Below are 20,013 nucleotides of genomic sequence, written 5' to 3' on the forward strand. Positions count from 1 at the left end.
GATTAAACTCAAAGATAACCATTTTAGTACGTTTTCTGAGAGTAATTACTGATGATTTGTAGCCTAATAGGCTAATACACAATACACTTGGCAGCCGTATGTGGGATGCTAAAATAAAATGAACAACCCAAAAAAACCCTATGTGGGAAAATCTTTTGCATCAGTTAATGACCTAATCTTAGTGATTTTGCATGCCTTCCCAATAAACTATAACTAAAACTAAGTTAAAATTTTTATAGATATCGGAAATACAAGTTATGTAGTGTATACCAATCTACACGTTCTAAATTCTAATCATGACATAGTTGATATCTTTAGAGTATATTCATAAAATATAAAAATAAATAAAAATTTACTGAATTAAATTATTATAATTTGAGTTAAATAATAACATCACATGTTCTTATTCCGGATACATTGAAGAATTCTTCCTTGAAGAAGAGAAAAGGTCACAAGGGTTTTCTTGGACACTAGCTAAGAACAAACTTTGAAGGTCAAAAGTAGAAAAAAGAAGTGCCAAAATTTTGTTGCAGGTGTGTTTTCTATTACAAATTAATCCAAACCTATCCCTCAACATTCCAACAAGTCGGTAAACATCTGACGACAACTCGGGTTTTTGTGAGGCTATCATTGCTTAAAGGAGGCAGATTGTCTGCCCTGTTATGGTGCTATTTTCATCTTCTTTTATTTGTGCGGTCACGGTTAAGTTACGTCAATATTTTATATTTTTATTGTTTTTGTTTATTATCTCTATTAATATAAAATGTTGATGTGGCTTAATTGTGACCGCACAAATAAGAAGAAATAAGAAGAGCGTCATAACAGTAGGGCAAACAATCTACCTCCTTGCTTAAACCGCATGCTTCTGCACATTCAATCAGGACACGTAGACACCATGAACAAAAGTGTTCTCCTTTAGGAGAGAAACTTTTATATATATATATATATATATATATATATAGATATATGACAAATTCACCATCACGTGCCTCAATTTAATACTACATTATCATGTGAAAAAAAAAAAACTCGTATATAACAATGTATTATTGAATATAGAACATGAAGTTACATTGAACTCTTCATGTGAATCTTTCTTCTCTTTTACAATTATAGCTGCTAAACCCGTAAAACTTTTGGATAAAAACCAAAACAGCAGGGCAGAAAACCCTATAACAAATACAATGAACCAAATTTTCTTCGATGTCGTGAACAACCAAACATACCGGCAATCTAATCAATCCCCCTGGAGGCTAGTGCATGATATAAATGTGGATGCTTCACCTGTTAAGAGTTGTCCTACATCGGTGAGGGATAATGTTTGCTATGTGCTTATATAATCTTGGGCTACTTCTCATATTGCTAATTGGTTTTATATTGGAACCCCAATTTCATCATGGTATCAGACCGGATTGTCCTCATGTGAAGCCAAACGGCCACACGCGCTCCACGTCACCTAGTTGTTGTCAACGTGTAGGCTTGAAAATCCACCACACGTGCGGGAGCATGTTGAGAGTTGTCCCACATCGGTGAGGGACAATGTTTGCTATGTGCTTATATAATCTTGGGCTACTTCTCATATTGCCAATTGGTTTTATGGAGGAACTCCAATTTCATCATCACCTTTATTTTATTAAATTAATGTTTCATTTGGCTATATCTTATTCTTTACGTGACCCTTAAGCCAATTCAAAGCTCTAGAAATAAAGCACAAGATTTACACTTTTTATAATCGAAAATGTATTTTCTCATCATTTCGTGGTGTGTTCAAAATTCAAATAAACACGCAAGGTGTAAGCACATATGCATTTGAAAAGTGGATAACGTACGTTTGCATGGTGACATGCATGAGCCGTCCCTTTGAGATAGCAAAGGGTTATACCATGCCATGATCTAGAAAGAAAACATACACGATAGAAATATATTTGAATTCAAAAAAACTATTTGGACCATTCCGAGCAAGTCTATCTAAATAGCAATAGCATCACTCTATATTATTGCAGTTCTTATTAAGAGTGTGTATAATATTGTACTTGTATCCAAAACAACAATCCTGGCTATTTTTACATATTCAATATAAAGTTCCAATACGATCACTGATTGATTAATTGGTATCAAGTACAATACTTCTGCATCTCTCTTAAAAAACATCAACAATGCATTACGTGTTGTAGATTGTTATCAGAGTCGGCCCTGGCCCAGTGTCACCAGGGCGACCGCTTGAGGTCCAAAAAAACGAGTGGCACCAAAAAAAAATTAAGTTGGTTCATATATGTATAAGGTTTTGTTTTATTCTTGATATATAGTAAACGCTCATATTAAATAGCAATATGTTTTAGATGACAGGGTGGTTTTATTTGGTTTTTCCGTGCCCACCTAGGTTTAATTCCCTCTCTCAACATAAAGGGGTAGTTTCCCTTCTATTTTATTCATGTCTACTTTAAATAACAAACAAACATTAATTAGCTTATTAAATGTGGCATTTTCAGTAGTCGTTTTTTGTTTTCAGTTTGAATTAACTCGCAAAATCATGTTCAAGTTTGTCTAAATATAAATTTAGGTTTTTTATATTTGTTGATAATCTTTTCATGGTTAAGTAATAAACTTGTGATCATTATCTTTTTATTGAACGAAGTATTGTTGACAATCCAAAAATATCATCCTACACTTCTTTGTATAATTTTTTCCTTATGATTTTATATATTTGGAATGAACCGCAACTTTTCATGAGCGCTCGAAAAACAAAAACATAGTTGAATTACTATGTGCCCTTTGGTAGTAGCAATTTGTTGTTTTCATTTGTTGCTTACATATAGAAATTAGAGATCTTAAATATGAAAAATTCATTTCAAAAGTTTCATAATGTGCAAGTAGCTTGTAGATCAGTTAGTTAAAAGTGTTCAGCTTGTCACTCAATGACTCGTTTTCAAATTTCCTCACCGTATTTCTGATGAGTTTAGTGTAAATTACCCTATCATTTGTCAAAAAAGTCATAATGTGAAAAAGGTCTATTTTCTTTAATATTCAATGTACAACATACAAATACTAAGATAAATAATTATTTTATGTGAAGTTATGTTAGGGCATATTTTTCAATGTCGCCTAGGGCCTCATAAAACTCAGGATAGGCCTTGATTGTTATATATGGTACTAAACAAAAGTTTCCAAAATACAAAGTTTAAAAAGATTCAAGTGGAATTTTGAAGAATTTTAAAAGTATTATAAATTTTGATAACCCCTCGAGTTGATTAATTGCGGGGGATGTGGTCATCATGACCGCTATGGTAGTTCATGGAGCAACCTACTTGTTCCCCCACTTATGATTGACGCATTTTTACTGTATGAACATCATAATCAGAACCGTTCGTTCTCTTTGTCATCATCGAAAGATCATATATGCAAAAACTCATTAAATTGAGAGATTTTTTTAGCCATTCATATGTATCATACAAATAGACGGTTCATCATAAGGATGCTACTTGTTACCAAAAACATTGATTGGTTTGACATATATGGATGGGTAAACAATCTCCAAATGGAATATTTTTTTTAGATATGATATTTCGATGATGATAAAGAGAATGAACGGGTCAAATAATAATGTTCATATGGTGAAGATGCGTAAATCATAAGTGAAGGGACAAGTTGGTTCCCTATGGAGGACACAAGCATTATTCGTTTTTAGGTGTATTCAATTAGAATTGTAAATGAATCTATAAAAGTTCAGGAATATTCAGTCAGAATGTTAAACAAGCTTATAGAACTCCATACAAATTCAGGTGTATTAATCAATTAAAATTTTAAAGGATTTTATAAAAGTCAACAGAAATCTGAGTGTATTCAAAGAAGATTTTGAAAAAGTCTAAGAAAGTTAGAGTGTATTGATCAGTAATAATTTGATTTTAAAGAATTTTAAAATGATACATTTTAGTAAATTTGAAGGAATTTCATAGAGTATTTAACCCTTAATAAATCATACTTCTGTAAAGTCCATTAAAAAACTCCATCAACTTTCATAAATTGAAACATTTTTAAATCCATAAAAGTTGAACCGAATCTATTTTCATATATTATTTTATACATGCAACGACTTACGTTGTAACATAAGGGATGCAATGCATGGCGCAGAAAGTCATAGAGTCGGCAAAGACATCATTTCGTCTGAATCTCTCATGTCCGAGAACCCATACCTCAAGAGCCCAAGACGACACAATACACAACAATCACCGTCAATACCCTTCTCTTCCGCTGCCTATAAATACCAATGGAAATCCCACGACATTCTCACCAAATCATCATCACTTGAACACACCAATCCTTACACTTCTAGCTACAATTCTAAGTTTCCATTTTCCAACATCCCATCACATTGTTCAAAAATATCATCAGCCTCGAGTTAGGGTTTATTATCCTTCGTGACCCTCCTTTTAGTATTTGGTTCTTTTTGAAAGACGATTTGTTAGGTGTTTCTAGGCCTCTAGCCATCTTGTATCTCACCAAAAAAAAATATATTACCAGCTGTTTACACCAAATTAAATAGTAAAAAGAAAGCATCAATGGCTTTAAAAACACAGTTGTTGTGGTCATTTGTTGTTGTTTTTGTTGTTTCCTTCAGTACAACTTCATGTTCTGGTAGTAGTTTCCAGGAGGTCAACGCGCTTCATAGTTACGTTGACCATGTTGATGATAAAGAGTCCGGCTATAATTCTAGGGCTTATCCTTCATACACGGACACCATAGAAGGTTTAAAGGTCATGGAATTGATCAGGCCAAGAACTCAGCTCTTCAGTTCAAGGAAGCTCAACACAATCACCGGTGGGATAGCAACATCATCAGCTCCGGCCAAAACCATTAGCGTCGACGATTTTGGAGCTAAAGGGAATGGTGCTGATGACACACAGGTAAACAACAGATGATGGACTCATAGGCTTAATAATATTAGAATATTAGAATATTCATATGGTGATGCTAACTATAACAACATTTCTGGTCACATTTCTGTTTTATGAAAGATGTGTCCATAATGTTTGGTACAAATTAATAGTACTATTATTATTTGGACCGAACTCATTATTATTTATTGAGTAAATGTGATACAAATAACATTACTTAAGCGTTTAATTTGGTTGAACCAAAAGTTTAAAGTTTATGTATGAATATAATATTGTTTAATTTTTTGTATGTGTTGGTTTAGGCATTTGTGAAGGCATGGAAGGCAGCTTGTTCTTCCAGTGGAGCTATGGTTCTTGTGGTACCACAGAAGAACTATCTTGTTAGGCCGATTGAATTCTCAGGCCCATGCAAATCTCAACTTACACTGCAGGTAATAATTAATTCGGATCATCTATGTAATTATCTTTAAATGTAATTCCGGACTATAAACTTTGACGATTATATAATAATTAATATTGCTTAATATTTGGAAAAATTCAGATTTATGGAACCATAGAAGCATCAGAAGACCGATCAATCTACAAAGACATAGACCACTGGCTCATCTTTGACAATGTCCAAAACTTGCTAGTTGTTGGTCCTGGAACCATCAATGGCAATGGAAACATCTGGTGGAAAAACTCATGCAAAATAAAACCTCAGGTACGTTCTAATTAAACAAATAATTAGCTCTCACTAATACTAACCCTGTACTAATTACAATCTCTTTCATTGATTTACAGCCCCCTTGCGGTACATACGCCCCCACGGTACGTGTACATACGTACTCTAATCTGAATATGTATGTGCATTTTAATTAATTAAGCACCATTATTTCTGGAACTAATTAAAATTTGTACATGTAATGTGCAGGCTGTGACCTTCAACAGGTGCAATAACTTGGTGGTGAAGAATCTGAATATCCAAGACGCACAACAAATCCATGTCATATTCCAAAACTGCATCAACGTTCAAGCTTCCTGTCTCACGGTAACTGCACCAGAGGACAGCCCTAATACGGACGGAATTCATGTGACAAATACCCAGAACATCACTATCTCGAGCTCGGTTATAGGAACAGGTGTGACAAATAGTTCATGATGCTTTCAAAAGTCATCATTTTGGTCTCTCGCGTTTGATAAATACATATGATCGATCAAACACATTAAGATAAAAAAACTAAACCATATTATGCATAAAATTAACAATCTTATGGTTTCTAATTTGTATTGTGAAGGTGATGACTGTATTTCTATTGTGAGTGGGTCCCAAAGAGTTCAAGCCACAGACATTACTTGTGGACCAGGCCATGGAATCAGGTAATTTCCAACCCTAGTCTCCAAATTGTTCGACAAATCATCCTAAATTCCTCTTGTCAACATATTATTAATGTTTTTTATGTCAAGAAAAGTGCGGGATGACTTTTTATAGTGTCAATAACAGCTGATTAGTAAATATACCAATATATATTAACGGCTGTTTTAATTTTGTGATCAGTATTGGTAGCTTGGGAGAAGACGGCTCAGAAGATCATGTTTCAGGAGTATTTGTGAATGGAGCTAAGCTTTCAGGAACCTCCAATGGACTCCGGATCAAGACGTGGAAGGGAGGCTCAGGCAGTGCAACCAACATTGTTTTCCAGAATGTGCAAATGAACGATGTCACCAACCCCATCATCATCGACCAGAACTACTGTGACCACAAAACCAAAGATTGCAAACAACAGGTAATTAATTAATTTAACTAGTTCTTACGCGTTTCGTTAATTAGTCCCCAGACAAACCTTAATCACTTCTTGATCGTTTATTTCGTTATGGCAGAAATCGGCGGTCCAAGTGAAAAATGTGTTGTACCAAAACATAAGAGGAACGAGTGCTTCCGGCGACGCGATAACGTTGAACTGCAGCCAAAGTGTTCCTTGTCAGGGGATCGTGCTGCAAAGTGTTCAACTGCAGAATGGAAGAGCTGAATGCAACAATGTTCAGCCTGCTTACAAAGGAGTTGTCTCCCCTAGATGTTAAAACCTAGGGTTCATAATTATGGGCATTGTGAAATAGATTATGCAATTCTTGTACCAATTAGCACATAAATAATTGTTTGTTTGTAATATTTATGTTTAATTTGGCATTGTACATAAACATATTCATAAATAAAAAGATGCAACTTTTATAGACTCGGAGTTACAAATGACAATTTCATCGAGTAACAGAACGACCATTTCTACATTGTTGGAAGAAGTCCCGAGTTCAAATATTATGAACAACAGATGTGGTAAAAACATAGAAAACAAAAAAAAAAGTTCCAAGTCGTCTTGGCCCGACTAGCCTAACCCCAGCAAACCTCTCCCCGAAATATAGCCTTCCAACCAAGGTTTCTCCAGAGACTCCATAAGGCTCGAACCAAAGATGATATGAAAATTAGGTATATTAAAGAATATACGAAAAGTTACAACTATAGTATTAAGACAGCATTGGGAAAAGAAATCTTTTTGCGTGCCAAAGTGTATAAAATCGTTACTATATTTCGGTTGCGGCCGGGATTCCTTATATCTATATTTGTATCCGGCCGTATGACAGAGCCTGAGAATGGTTAACTCAACCAAATCCGAGATCGGATTTTCATTTTCATCATCTAAGAGGAAGTATGTGGATGGGGGAGAAGTTTGAAGTTGACAGAAATGAAAGGTTTGCACAAATGTAGGTGTGGCTATCTGAAGGGTTCAACGGGAGCAGACTCTTCGAGAGAGAGTGCAGCCTTAAAACATTCAGCAGCCTCTAATGAAGAAGATGGCGTACCCTGAGATTTGTACAGTAGACCAAGGTTATACCACGCAGAATGGTTCGTTCTATCAATACTTAGTGCATGCATCAGAAGGCTTCGGACAACTGTGTGAGAGTGGTGTGAGCTATCGCCAAGACGTCTGAGGACAGCAGCCATAGAGATCAAGCTTGGTACATGGGAGGGGTCGATATCCAGAGCTTCTGAATAGGCTCTTAGAGATTCTTTATAGAGGCATTTCTTTTCATAAAGTAAACCTGCAAAATCCACGAAGTTCTACATGATTAGCACAACACAGCAGCAGAAGTTTCCGCAAACACAAATGTGCATAAATCCATCTATTTCTTTCTCAATTGTTAATGCTTTAAAACCAAGATAACAAATTATTTAGTGAGGGATCTAATCCTTCCTAGACAAGGAAAATAGAGCACTGTGATACATCAAGAAATTGATTGGAAGAAAAAAGAACACAAACCCGGTGATTGTCTGAATTTACCTGTGGCGTGGCATCTGTTGGCAGAGAAAGCACGTCTGCCTTTAGATTTGGAAAGACAAGCCCCCGCGTCACGCCATTGTGAGAGATTTATATAAAAATATGCCAGATCATTCCATATTTCCAAGTCCAACCTTCCAGGTAAATTTCCGGTACTCTGTCATTAACAAAAACAAAAGAAGATTAAATGCAGCGGAACAATATTATCTGAAATCTTATCAATGCAAGCTAAGGCTAAGCTAACAAAAACTGTGTTTAGAAAACAGATGCATAATTATCCCAACGTTAATGTCAGTGTATCAAAAGAAAACAACTTCATGACCAGACACTCGCATCCTAATCTGAGGACAAGATTTATACACCTACTTCTCCTATTCCTTTCAATGAAAACAAAAGCTTCATCAAAATTTGTAACATGAATATGATATTTCAACTTAATCTTTATTCCCTTTCCTGCTCTCATCACATCAAGGTCCCAGCATCCTAACTGGTTATAAAACCCTTAAAACTATCATATGGTCAGAGATTCACGAGTAGTAATGACACAATCAGAATAATTTCAGTATCGAAAGTAAATGAAAAAAAAATATTCACTCCCCAAACCGTCGTAGAGATAAAAAAGGGAAACCCTATCTTTCATATAGTTTGACTCCAAACGCGTAAAGTAATCAAACAATGTACCTCTGGGGGCTTCTTCCCGTAACCAAAGCTTTTATTCTGAACTTGAACAAAAGCGAGAAGCTGAGTATAGGTTGCAATTGCATTTTTGAACTGACCCTGCGCAATTTGAAGTTTGGCTTTGGTTCTCAGTAGTTCTCCTTGTTCCCATTTCCCTGTCTGATCCAAAGCAGCCTCTATGATCGTTTCAGCATCCACAAACCGTTTCTGAGCTGATAGTATTCTGCTCAACAATAACCAACCTCTAATATTACAACCACCTTCCAGCTTTAGCATTTTCTTTGCACAATCAAGTGCAGCATCCAACTTTCTCTGCTCGGCATATTCCAGGCTGAGATGATAAAGAGCAATAGGGTCACTCATTGTCATTCTCCCAGCAGTTTCCAAGGCCTGAAGTGCCTCATCCTGTCTTGTCACTCTCTCAAAATCAGCAACTGCTGATTTAGAATGCACAGAAAGTGATATGCCCAACAAACAAGTGGCGGTACATTTCAAATGATCACATTTACCATCCAAACTTTCAAGGGCTCTGCGAGCAAATCCTACCCCTTCTTCTGCATGACTGGGACTGGGATTTTCCCCACATATCTTCGATGCCAATAACAAAGCTGGAAAACACATTGGATCCTCGCTCTTACTCAACAATTTCCTCAGTAGATCTAAGGCAGCTGAATCCTCGCCTGCTCCATAGTAGCAGAGAGCTAGTTTGTAAAATATTTCTTTCCTATCCATAAACCCAGGGAGTAGTTCTTCAACTTGATTAGCTAAAGCCATGGTATCCCCTGCTACAGACAGAGCAAAAGAAAGATGGTCCAAGATTGATGGATCCCACTGAATTCTTCGAAGAGAAGCTTTTCTAAGTAGTATCATTAGCAGAAGAATAGCTTCTTCTAAACTGTTTTTGGGTACAAATGAACTGTCCATTTGGAAGCGTAGGTTTGGGGGGCTTCCTTCACACCCACTATACAGAAGCAAAACAGCGAAGTCCTTCTGAATCTTTGCAGTAGTTTCTACCTCGAGGTTCCAGTGATGGAGTAGAGCCTGTCGGTAAGACAAGATAGCTTCATGCGGACAATCAGACAATTTCCACAATTCTGGGAGCAACTCGACACTCTTGCTTATGATCTCCTGCAATTTACAGTCAGCGCCAAAGTTTTGAGGCAAGCCATCTGGAAGTGAAGATTCAACAATGTCCAGAACAACTTTGCAAGACTGAGCAGCTTCTGCAAGAATAATTAAAAATATACATAAGCCATGCAATGATGGCCTAATTATCAACTTAAGTTCACAGATTCCATCGTTCATTTTACCCGTCCTAAGTAGAACATTCAAGATAATGTTGAAGCATAACAGAACATCATTTGAACTGAATTGGTAACAACTAACAACGTTACAAAATGTCTGAAAAAAAAGATTTATGCTCTTACAAAATAAATACATACTGATTTTCAAAATGACCAAAATTTAAACACCTCACATGTGAGCGGGTTAAAATTAAATACATCCTCACAGCAACCAAGATTCTGCAAACAAGAATGAAAAATCTGTAAATCAGCTTAATACCTTTAAACCTCCCAAGAGCTTCCAATGATTTTGCTTTGAGATATATTGCTTCCAGAAGTAAAGTGACGGCATTCATAGACAGTGGCGGGGTAGAAAAACTTTGAGAGCGCCTTTTACGACGCTCACCTCCTCTGGCAAGGGTGATTTTTATCTTCGGAGTCAATGCACCAATATCTATTCCTTCAAATACATGTAAAGCAGCTTCTATGTTTCCTTTTTGATATTCGTATCTTCCTAATAGCGCTCTTGCTTCCTGAAAATTCAAATTTTAGCTTTAAGATAAACAAACAACTTCCAAGGTCACCATTAAAAAGGTTTGCATAACCACAGATAGGCAGGTTCTAGAGTAAACACACCTCATAGTTCAAACAACCACTCTCACGCAGAGATGATTCAGCTTCTTCTATATTGCCAGTATGTGGTTTCTTTGTAGCCTCCCCAGCTCGCGACGAAGACTCACTTAATTTATCATCCTTGGTTGCCAGGGATTCATTTTCCCAAGGAACCATTTCATCCGCCGCTCTTAATTGCTCTCCCGAACGGAAACACTTCATTACCTTTCCAAATTCCCACGAAGGTTTACCCCTCCTCCTCGTTTCACTACTACTCCTCCTCATAACGCTTCACTTTGCTCCAAAATCTTCAACCACCAAAACCACCACCAACAGTAACTCAGAAACTTTTATACGCAAAATCGAAACATGCCCGTTACAACAGTTAACTTATAACTATTTTTTTAGTACACAATTATCTATTAGATCATGATCAAATTCAGATAACCATCAATCACGCAATAAAACACTAAACCTTGAACTTTCGCGCATAATTATGAGAATCACAACTAACTAATACTGCATATAACCACATTTCCAACAGTGGAAAAAATAATATATGTTTACAAATCAAAATTAACAGAAAGAAAACACATAAATTCAGCAAAAATCAATACCAAGACCCTCACTTTATCGCTCGCCATACAAAAATACCAATCAAAGCAAAACCCCCATTAAATCCCACTTCAAAAATTCCAACAGCCTCGTCCAATTCCTGCCACCACCCACAAAAAACCTCAAAAAGCACCATCCAAAATCCGAAAATTCAAGATAAATTGCAAACACCACAGCAAAAACGACAACCCCAAACCCTAGAAACCGATTGAACAACCTTGAATTATATAAAACCCCAATCAAAAAAGCAATCAATTAACCAATCAAGCAATCACCTTTTGTTTTTGCAAAGCAGAAAAGCAGAGGAGGCCAACGCATTAATCATCATACTACAACAATTTTTTCTTTCCAATTCCCTGTCTACCCTCCTGATCGCTTGCTTCGGAGTGTGATTTGGGGAGACGAGGGCATTGTATGTTTTGAATTGGAAGCGTGAGGTTGAAGATTGAAGATTCTGCTGAGGGGTTAAGAAATTGAGGGATTTGGAATAAAGAAATTAAAAAAAAAGTTGGGGGTTTTGGGAAATTGGGAAATTCTTCGTCCTTTCGGGACCCGCCGGTGTAGAATCTATCTTACTTTTTACCAAGGTGGTTGAGGTTCGTTGTTCACCACGTGGAAAAAACGGCTCCCGGAGTTGGCTTCACTCATTGTCTTTAACTCGTATTGTCGAACGTATATTTAACGTACCATCCGCAATGTGATAATCGTGTTTGGAGGTAAGGGTCCATTTGGTGGGTCGGATATAATTGAGTTTTCAGAATAGAAATAAATTTGCAGAGACTTATGAGAGAGGATTTTGACCGATAAGTTAGATAACTTATTCTATTATGAATTTATAAACTATCGTGTTTGATCATGTCTATATCATATTTTAATCTAACAAACAACAAATTGAACTCAAGTACATTTTAATCGTCACAACCTATATCACACAGCCCACCAGATGGCGCCTAAATCTCACATAAGGAAGTCAAACCCTGCTTAATAATTTAATTACGAATTTTTATTTTGAAATTGAACTTTTCAATTAAAATGTTTTTTTTTTTTTTTTGAAATGAAATTCAATTAATTTACTCTCTAAAAATAGGAGTTGCACTTCAATTTAGTCATTTCGTTACATTTTCGTTATTTATTTTGTTAGTGCGTGTTGATGTGGCATAGTGTGGAACCCACAAGTTAAGAGATTTCTAAGGTGCTCGGAACATGGTCGGAAGTGTAATAATTCAATTGGTTGTAAACTTGAAAAAAGAAATTTCAATCAATTATGTTATTACACTTTAATGTACCCAACCGTGTTCTTGTACACGAAAAAAAAATTCTCCACAAGTTTAAAAATATGATGCCAACTAGATTATACAAAAATAGTTATATATTTTATATTTTTTTATTCTAAATCTACAAAAACAAAATTTAAAAAAGAAAAAGAAAAATAAGAAGTTGTTGAAGCAATGGAGGCGCAATGAAGTTACATCCAATTCAAATCAAATTGACACATTCTTCAAAAAAAAAAGGGGTGTGCTATCCACACACCCCAAATTACTTCTAACACACTCTTGTTAATTTATATCCGTTGATCTTCTTCAATTCATCCGATCCGACGGTCGAAAATTAGAATGGTGTGTGAGAAGTAAAATGGGGTGTGTGGATATCACATCCCAAAAAAAAATATAAAAGCAACAGCATCTCACTAGCTACAAGAAGCAGCAGTGCAACACCGAATATGTTGAGGAGGAGAGCTTAGAGAGAGACACGGTGGCCGATTCGGGGAAGGAAGAAGATGAGCTCAAACTTTCTGTTTGTTTTTAATTTTTGTACAAATATTTGGTAAGACGCAAGAGTAGCACTTTTGTTTTATTTTAAATAATTTTTTTACTTGTGGGCCCCACATGTAGCCACATTAACACACTATCAGAGTAAATACGGTGAAGGACGAACCAAATTGATGTGCAGCACCTATTTTTTAGGGATTAAATTGATCTATTTTCAATTTCATAGATAATTTTGATTATTAAAATGTTCAATTTCAGTGATCAAAGGTTATAAAAATATGTGTAATTAATTATAAGCACTGTTTTAAACATGGAGTAGGATTCTCTTTCCTTTTTTTTTCCCTCCCCTCTTATTTAAACAGTCACGGTTAAGCCATGTCAATATCTTATATTATTTTTTTATAGAAAGAGAAAGACAAAATAAAAAATGTGAGAGATGGGGATGGAAAGAAATGAAAAGATGATGGGAGAGAATCCTAGTTCTTTAAACATCTCTGTCTAACGATGCATAGGCCCCACTTAGGCTAGGGGGCTTGTTACTATCCTAATTAATCTTTAAGCATTTGAAAATTAAGAAATGATGCCTAGACTTACTTAGATGCACGCATACCTCGCTTAGGCACCTGTCTAGGTCACGGCTCTCACTTAGACAAAACATAAATAACTTTTATTTTGTATTTTATTTTCTTTATTGAATTGTGAGAGACTTGTTAAATACTTGGATGAACATTTATTATATGTTTGTTCCCATGTTTTCAATTTTTTCTAATACTTTGTATTCTATATGTCATTCTACATAGCAATTTACCCATCCCAATACAATTGTATAATTTTTGTAAGTATAAATAGACACTTATTTATACTATATATTAAATTTACTTAAATCCGTATAGACCTCGTCTAGCCACCTAGGTGCTAGGCCTCAACCCGAAGGTAGACTAACTTCTTTAAAAACCTTGATTATAGACTTATTCTTCTATTACCAATTAATTTTAAGTTAGAAGTCGCAATATAATATTGTATGAGAATAAACGATATATGTGTTGAATCTAACCACCACGTGCCCTTACAACACCTAATATATGTTATCGACATGTTGAAATAATGTAACAAGTGAGGAAGTTTGTTGATTGTATGAATTCCATCAACTTGAAAACAATATATGTAACATCCCATATACTTACAAATAAGTAGTAATCAGCTCAAATTCGAATTTTCAACAACGACACGTAGTGTTTGTTCCAAATTATATTATTTTGAATAGGGTTACATCCTAATGACGACTTAACACTAATTTGACTTCTCAAGCACTATCAACTTCTTCTTCTTTTCTTTTTCTTTTTTTAATTTGAGCAAGCAATTGTGGTTTGCTACACCTTAATCTAAGAGGCGGGAATGCCTTATTAACCGAGGGTTTGGAGTGTGTTTAACCTCAACACGAGATGGTAATGAATCTATAGCCTCTTTGACTTAAATCTCTATACAACCAATGTCGTGCTTAATTACAAGTCCACCCTATAGTATAAACTTAAGACTATGGTTTTTTTAATTTTAAACCAAACTTATTTTCAATCATTCGCTAAATGAAAAATTTATGGAAACTAACTGCTTTTTAGTCTATTTATACTTTTTCTCTCAAATGTGTTGAAAAGATGTTATAAGTTCGAAACTTCTCGTCCTTTTTTTTTATTAAAAAAAGTTCAAGTCAATAAATTAAAATAAATTCCTATTTACAATTACAGAATAACCTAACCATTCATTATTTGTGTTACCATGTCATATTTATTAATTTCAATTCATGTATGTTAATGTATCCCAAGTTCTAAGTCAAATAATACTTTTATGTGAAACTTTCTTAATGAATAATGTGAACATTTAGTACTACGGCCTACTGGTATTCCTCTTCACTTGTAAGTGAAAGATCTTAGATTCGATTTTCACCAAATGCGAATTTGAATCACATTATTATTAGTCCGTTGTGAGGCATATCCCACTCCTACACCTCCTTAGTATAGATAGTATCGTTTGTTAAAAAAAGAAAAAAAGAAATTGCCTTAGCTCGCTGGTTCAAATCTAGTAGGTCAGATAAGTTTCGGTACATATAATTTTTTTGCATGTAGTCAAGTATTCTAGTGGATTAGGTGTTGGCTATTTACTCATGCATCCCAGATTTGAAACTCCTCATTTTTCTTAAATTATTATAATAGTTTCGAACTTTTCTCCCACCCTAATAATACTAAAATTTTAAATAGAAAAAAAAACCTAATCATATTCCAAGTTGGACTAGCCCATTTCACAATTTTATATAAAAGCCACCAAAGGTGTGTTAAGTAAGCATGGAATTGTGTGAGGCAAGAGAAAAAAGTCTAAACTTTAAGAGTGCATTGCACTTACAAAAAGTCATAGCAAAGTTTATTTTCTTCCGCAACAAGTCTACACCTAAGATTTTGTTACAAGTGAGATCAAAGGGGATTCGAAATCCGATCTTGTGTATAGAGGTAAATACTATCTACTCTTAGAGCTCGATACTTTCGTTGTAAAGATCAGATTTAATTGGACTTAACTACGTTATCCATGTCATTTTATCGTATTCAGTTATAGTATCACTAATAAAAATCAAAGGGGATTCGAACTCCGATCTTGTATAAAGAGACAAATACTATCTACTATTTGAGTTCGGCACCCTCATTGTAAGAGTCAGATTTAATCGGACTTAACTACGCTATTCAACTATTTTATTGTATCCAATTATAGTATCACTAATAATAAATATTTTTCTCAATGGGATGTAAATCCTTTGCCACATCGGATCCGGTTAGTGAAAACATTTATAGACAAAATGAAATATAGTTTGGTGGTGTGGCACGCAAACTTACATTATTGGGGCTAAACAGGATTCTAATCTAAACTTGGTTTCTGACCTGCCAACCCCTAACCTCCATATAAACCTAGGGGCACTTTCGTCATTCTATCCATCCAGGCATTCTCGTAGTTTCGCTGGAAAATCATGGGCAATCTTTCAACTCCACATCTATAAATATAGAGAACCCACCCCCTCCTTCCACTCCGCTCTATTCCATTTGTTTCCTCTCCTCTCCTCTCCTCTCTCTCTCTCTCTCTCTCTCTCTCTCCCACTCTCTCGCTCTCTTCCCTGCGACAATCTTTCTCCAGATTCCGGCCACTTTCCGTACGGCCTCACCTCTCCAACCCAAATCTTTTCTTCTTTTTCTTCCTTTTAATTTATAATTTTAATTTATTTATTTGGTGGGTCCTGAATTTTTCCTAATTTCCTCTTTTATCCCAGAGTCAGTTTCCTTTTTACTGTGAAGTTACCGTTTACCCCCCTTGATCCTGACGTTTTGGTTTTTACTCGCCAAACATTTTTATTTTCAATCGCATTTATTATCCTTTCATTTTTTTCTTCCTTGGGTTTTTGGTGCGCGTTTTTCATGAACTGCTGCTGCACACGTGGCATGCACCCGGATTGCCATCATCATGAACACCAAAACGATGCGTTTGCCACCTCGTCGGATTTCGACGACCAATGCGTCAAATAATACCAACAACAACAACAACAACAAGCGCAAGGAGAAGGAGAGTGGCTTCGACGCGCTCCAGAAGACCAAGACGCTCAAGCCGGCCCCACCGCACCAAGCCAAGCCGTCCCAGCTGGCCCCACCGCCCGGTCAGCTCCTGGCTGGCTATCTGGCGCACGAGTTCCTCACCAAGGGCACCCTCCTCGGGCAGCCGTGGGACCCGTCCCGAGCCGAGCCGGCTCCTTCGGGCGTCAGCAAGATCGAAGCCGAGCCGAAGTTGGAGAACTTGGAGAGATACGTGGAAGTCGCTGATTTGCTGAAGACGGAAGGGGCCCACTTGGCTGGCATTGTGAACCCAACTCAGCTCGCTCGGATTTTACAGTTGTGAGGGAAGGTAGAGCTTTGTGGGGGCACGCGTCGAGTGCAAGGTTAAAATATCCATCTGGCATTTTTGGCTCCAATATGGAAAATAGGATTTTTGTAGGGGGGCAAAATGCAAAAAGAAAATTGTTATGTAGTTGCAGGGGCTTCTTTTATGTAGGCATTACCTTATGAATGGTGTATCTCTCTCTCTCTTGTCATCCAAATGTATGATAAAATTTCTTATCAATTTCACAAAAGAAATGGGAAATTTTACTAGAATTTAATGTGTTGATTTTTCAAGCAATACAATTAATGATGCAGAAAAACGTTCATTTCGTACCAACATTTTTTTGTAGAAAGACATGAGGTGGTAAAGAATTCAGAAAAATCTCCTTAACATTTTCTGGTTGATGTAAGTAGGCATAATTTTGTAGTCTAAAGTTAGCATGATCTTAATTTTCTCCCTACCATCGTATCATTATTACATTATGGAAAATGGTTTACACATTATTTTTTTTTTATCCCTTGCTCTTCTCTTCTTTCTAGCCACACAAAATCGAATAAGTCAACGGGTGAAATTAAGGTGAATTAAGCAACATAAACACGCTAAGGACTGCCGAGAAAAAGAATAGCGTGAAATCATTTTTCGTAACATTTATATTCAAACAAAATGAATTGTTATTGACTATTCGAAATTTTAATTGTGCACTCCTCATAAAAATATAAAAACCCTTTTTAGCTTTCAAGGGCCTACATCGTCATAATACTTGAGGTTTGGTCCTGCAACCTAAGGATCAAGGCGGTCCCGAGCCCTTTCTCCTCTCCAAATTTCGCCTTTTTAAGGCTCCCTCCTCGTCTATATTTCCGCTGATCTGACACCTCAAATAGTTATACACAAGCGTCATCTTTGCGATATTTATAAATATATAAATTTACCTTAACAATAACAAAATCCAAGATTAGAGACCCCACACCTAAAACAACATTTGCATCCAAACGCTTGGAAGTAAATTAATCGGACACCGTATACTAATCCATCAAACAATAGTTCCAACAACAATATTAGCCGCCCAGGTTGCATGTACTGTAGATTAAAATATAAACCGATAATACAAGGAATGAAAGAGTAATGCTACACTTATCTCATATTTGTATCATCTTTTTAAGAGAAGTCGGACCACCAACATACGTGGATCTTATCTCTACTAAAAAGATTATACAAATATGTGATACGAGTAACATTTTTGTTAATGGAAAGTGATTTTCACATACTTGATTTCTCCTCCTACACACACCCGTTTGTTTCTAACGGTTTGATTAAATAAATTAAAAGAGAACCAAGGACATAAATAAACCAAAGTTTGTAGAAGAAACACAATAGTGCGAGAATCACTTACCAACGTTAATTTATTTGTAGTTGTGTTATACTTGCTATTATCGTTCTTTTGTTCTTCTTGTCTTACATATGAAAAGATTCCAACGTATTATATACTACTTATGTAATTGGTGTATGGACGTGATAGCTACATACGTATATTTAACATGCTGTAGTTGCTATAATTATTGTAATTATTATTCTAAGGAATTGTTATTAGCATTCTAAAACTCTTATTTGACACTCCAAACAATTAAAAAGAAAAATACATTTATGAGGAGTGTGGTGTAGAATAAAATGTTTAGAATGTTAATAACAATTCCTATTATTATATATACAATAATTAGGTTTCTGTAGGTTTTGTATCAAGTTTTTAACTTATTTTTGCATAGTCCAGCAAGAAATAAGATTTTGAACTCTTTTGTTAAGGGTAGTGATATCGACACATTCATTTTTATTTCTCACAAATCTATCTCAATTTTTGATCGTCAGTTCGAATGAATTTGAGAAGATCAATGACAAAAAATTAACAAGAGTATGTGAGAGATAAAAATAAGTATGTGAATAGTACTATCATTCCCAAACTATATCCTTCTGTATAGGCAGACATGAAATAAGACATGTGGTCTAATATATTAGGGCATGTTTGGTGGGCTGGTTGTGATAGGTTGTGACAAATTAAAATAGACTTGAATCCAGTTCTTTATTTGTTGTGTCAAAATATGAGATATATAGAACTTGACATGATGGGTTATGAATTCACAATAGAGTGAGTTATTTAACATATCCTTATATATGGATTACAAGTGACACGCCGCCATCCCGATGTCCTGAGGATATCGGGATTTGGGTGATGTGACAACAAATCATGTCCTACATGATCCTACCAATCTAACCAGATCTTTAAGGCTCAATCTCATTTAGCCCACCAAACGAGCTCTTAGTGGATTGAGTGTTAGATTTCTACTCACGCACTCCGGTTTCAAAACTCGTCACTCAACTAAATTATCATAATTGTCTTGAACTCTCACATCTTCCTCAATAATAATAAATTTAAAAAAAAAATGAAATATGAACAAAATATTATGTATCAATTTGGGAACATCTTTTTTTGGAAACCAGGAACTTCATTACAGGGCTAAAAAGCCAAATAGGTACACGAAAGCTTACCGAGAGGCAAACACCAAGAAAGACAGACCAAGACGAAAGCAATGAAAAGGGATACATCTAGATGACGCTTCAACCAAGTGAAAGCATCACCCCAAACACCGCCACAGCAAAATTAATGCGGACACGGAAGAATATTTCCCCATCTTGTCAATTTGTGATGTCTTCATCTCTTGTTTTGTCATTATTTGAGAGGAAAAAATATCTTTACAATATAAAGTCGCTTCTTTAGGATTTTGATTCCATCCATGGATTCGGAATCCTAGGGATTCTCACATATTAATTATTCGTCGTACATCGTGCGATCAGAAATAATTTGATTTTTTATATTTAAAATTAAACACAAATAGTACTTGACAAAAACTGTCCGCACGATGTACGATGGACGACAAGTATGTGGAAATCCCTAAGA

The 20,013-nt window shown here is 35.7% G+C and overlaps 3 protein-coding genes across 3 annotated transcripts; 2 read left to right on the forward strand and 1 right to left on the reverse strand.

Moving 5' to 3' along the window:
- Window positions 1-4,414: 4,414 nt before the first annotated feature.
- Window positions 4,415-6,953, forward strand: PG1 (polygalacturonase). Its single transcript, NM_001293928.1, is given in 8 exon segments — window positions 4,415-4,901; window positions 5,195-5,323; window positions 5,434-5,595; window positions 5,676-5,702; window positions 5,806-6,013; window positions 6,170-6,251; window positions 6,430-6,658; window positions 6,753-6,953. Coding segments are annotated over 8 exon segments (1,383 nt in total). The 5' UTR covers window positions 4,415-4,556.
- A 65-nt stretch (window positions 6,954-7,018) lies between these two features.
- On the reverse strand, window positions 7,019-12,043 carry LOC103445596 (protein NPGR2). The gene is made up of 6 exons (XM_008384605.4): window positions 11,667-12,043; window positions 10,801-11,084; window positions 10,445-10,697; window positions 8,885-10,104; window positions 8,207-8,360; window positions 7,019-7,967 (listed from the first exon to the last, which is right to left on the reverse strand). The coding sequence occupies exons 2-6, from the start codon at window positions 11,059-11,061 to the stop codon at window positions 7,639-7,641; spliced, it is 2,217 nt and encodes a 738-aa protein (XP_008382827.3). The 5' UTR covers window positions 11,062-11,084; window positions 11,667-12,043; the 3' UTR covers window positions 7,019-7,638.
- Window positions 12,044-16,232: 4,189 nt separating this feature from the next.
- Window positions 16,233-17,338, forward strand: LOC103445599 (uncharacterized). Its single transcript, XM_008384608.3, has one exon. The coding sequence runs from the start codon at window positions 16,656-16,658 to the stop codon at window positions 17,082-17,084; it is 429 nt and encodes a 142-aa protein (XP_008382830.3). The 5' UTR covers window positions 16,233-16,655; the 3' UTR covers window positions 17,085-17,338.
- The last annotated feature ends 2,675 nt before the right edge of the window (window positions 17,339-20,013 follow it).

Source organism: Malus domestica, chromosome 10 (assembly GCF_042453785.1).
Source record: "Malus domestica chromosome 10, GDT2T_hap1".
Taxonomy (NCBI): domain Eukaryota; kingdom Viridiplantae; phylum Streptophyta; class Magnoliopsida; order Rosales; family Rosaceae; genus Malus; species Malus domestica.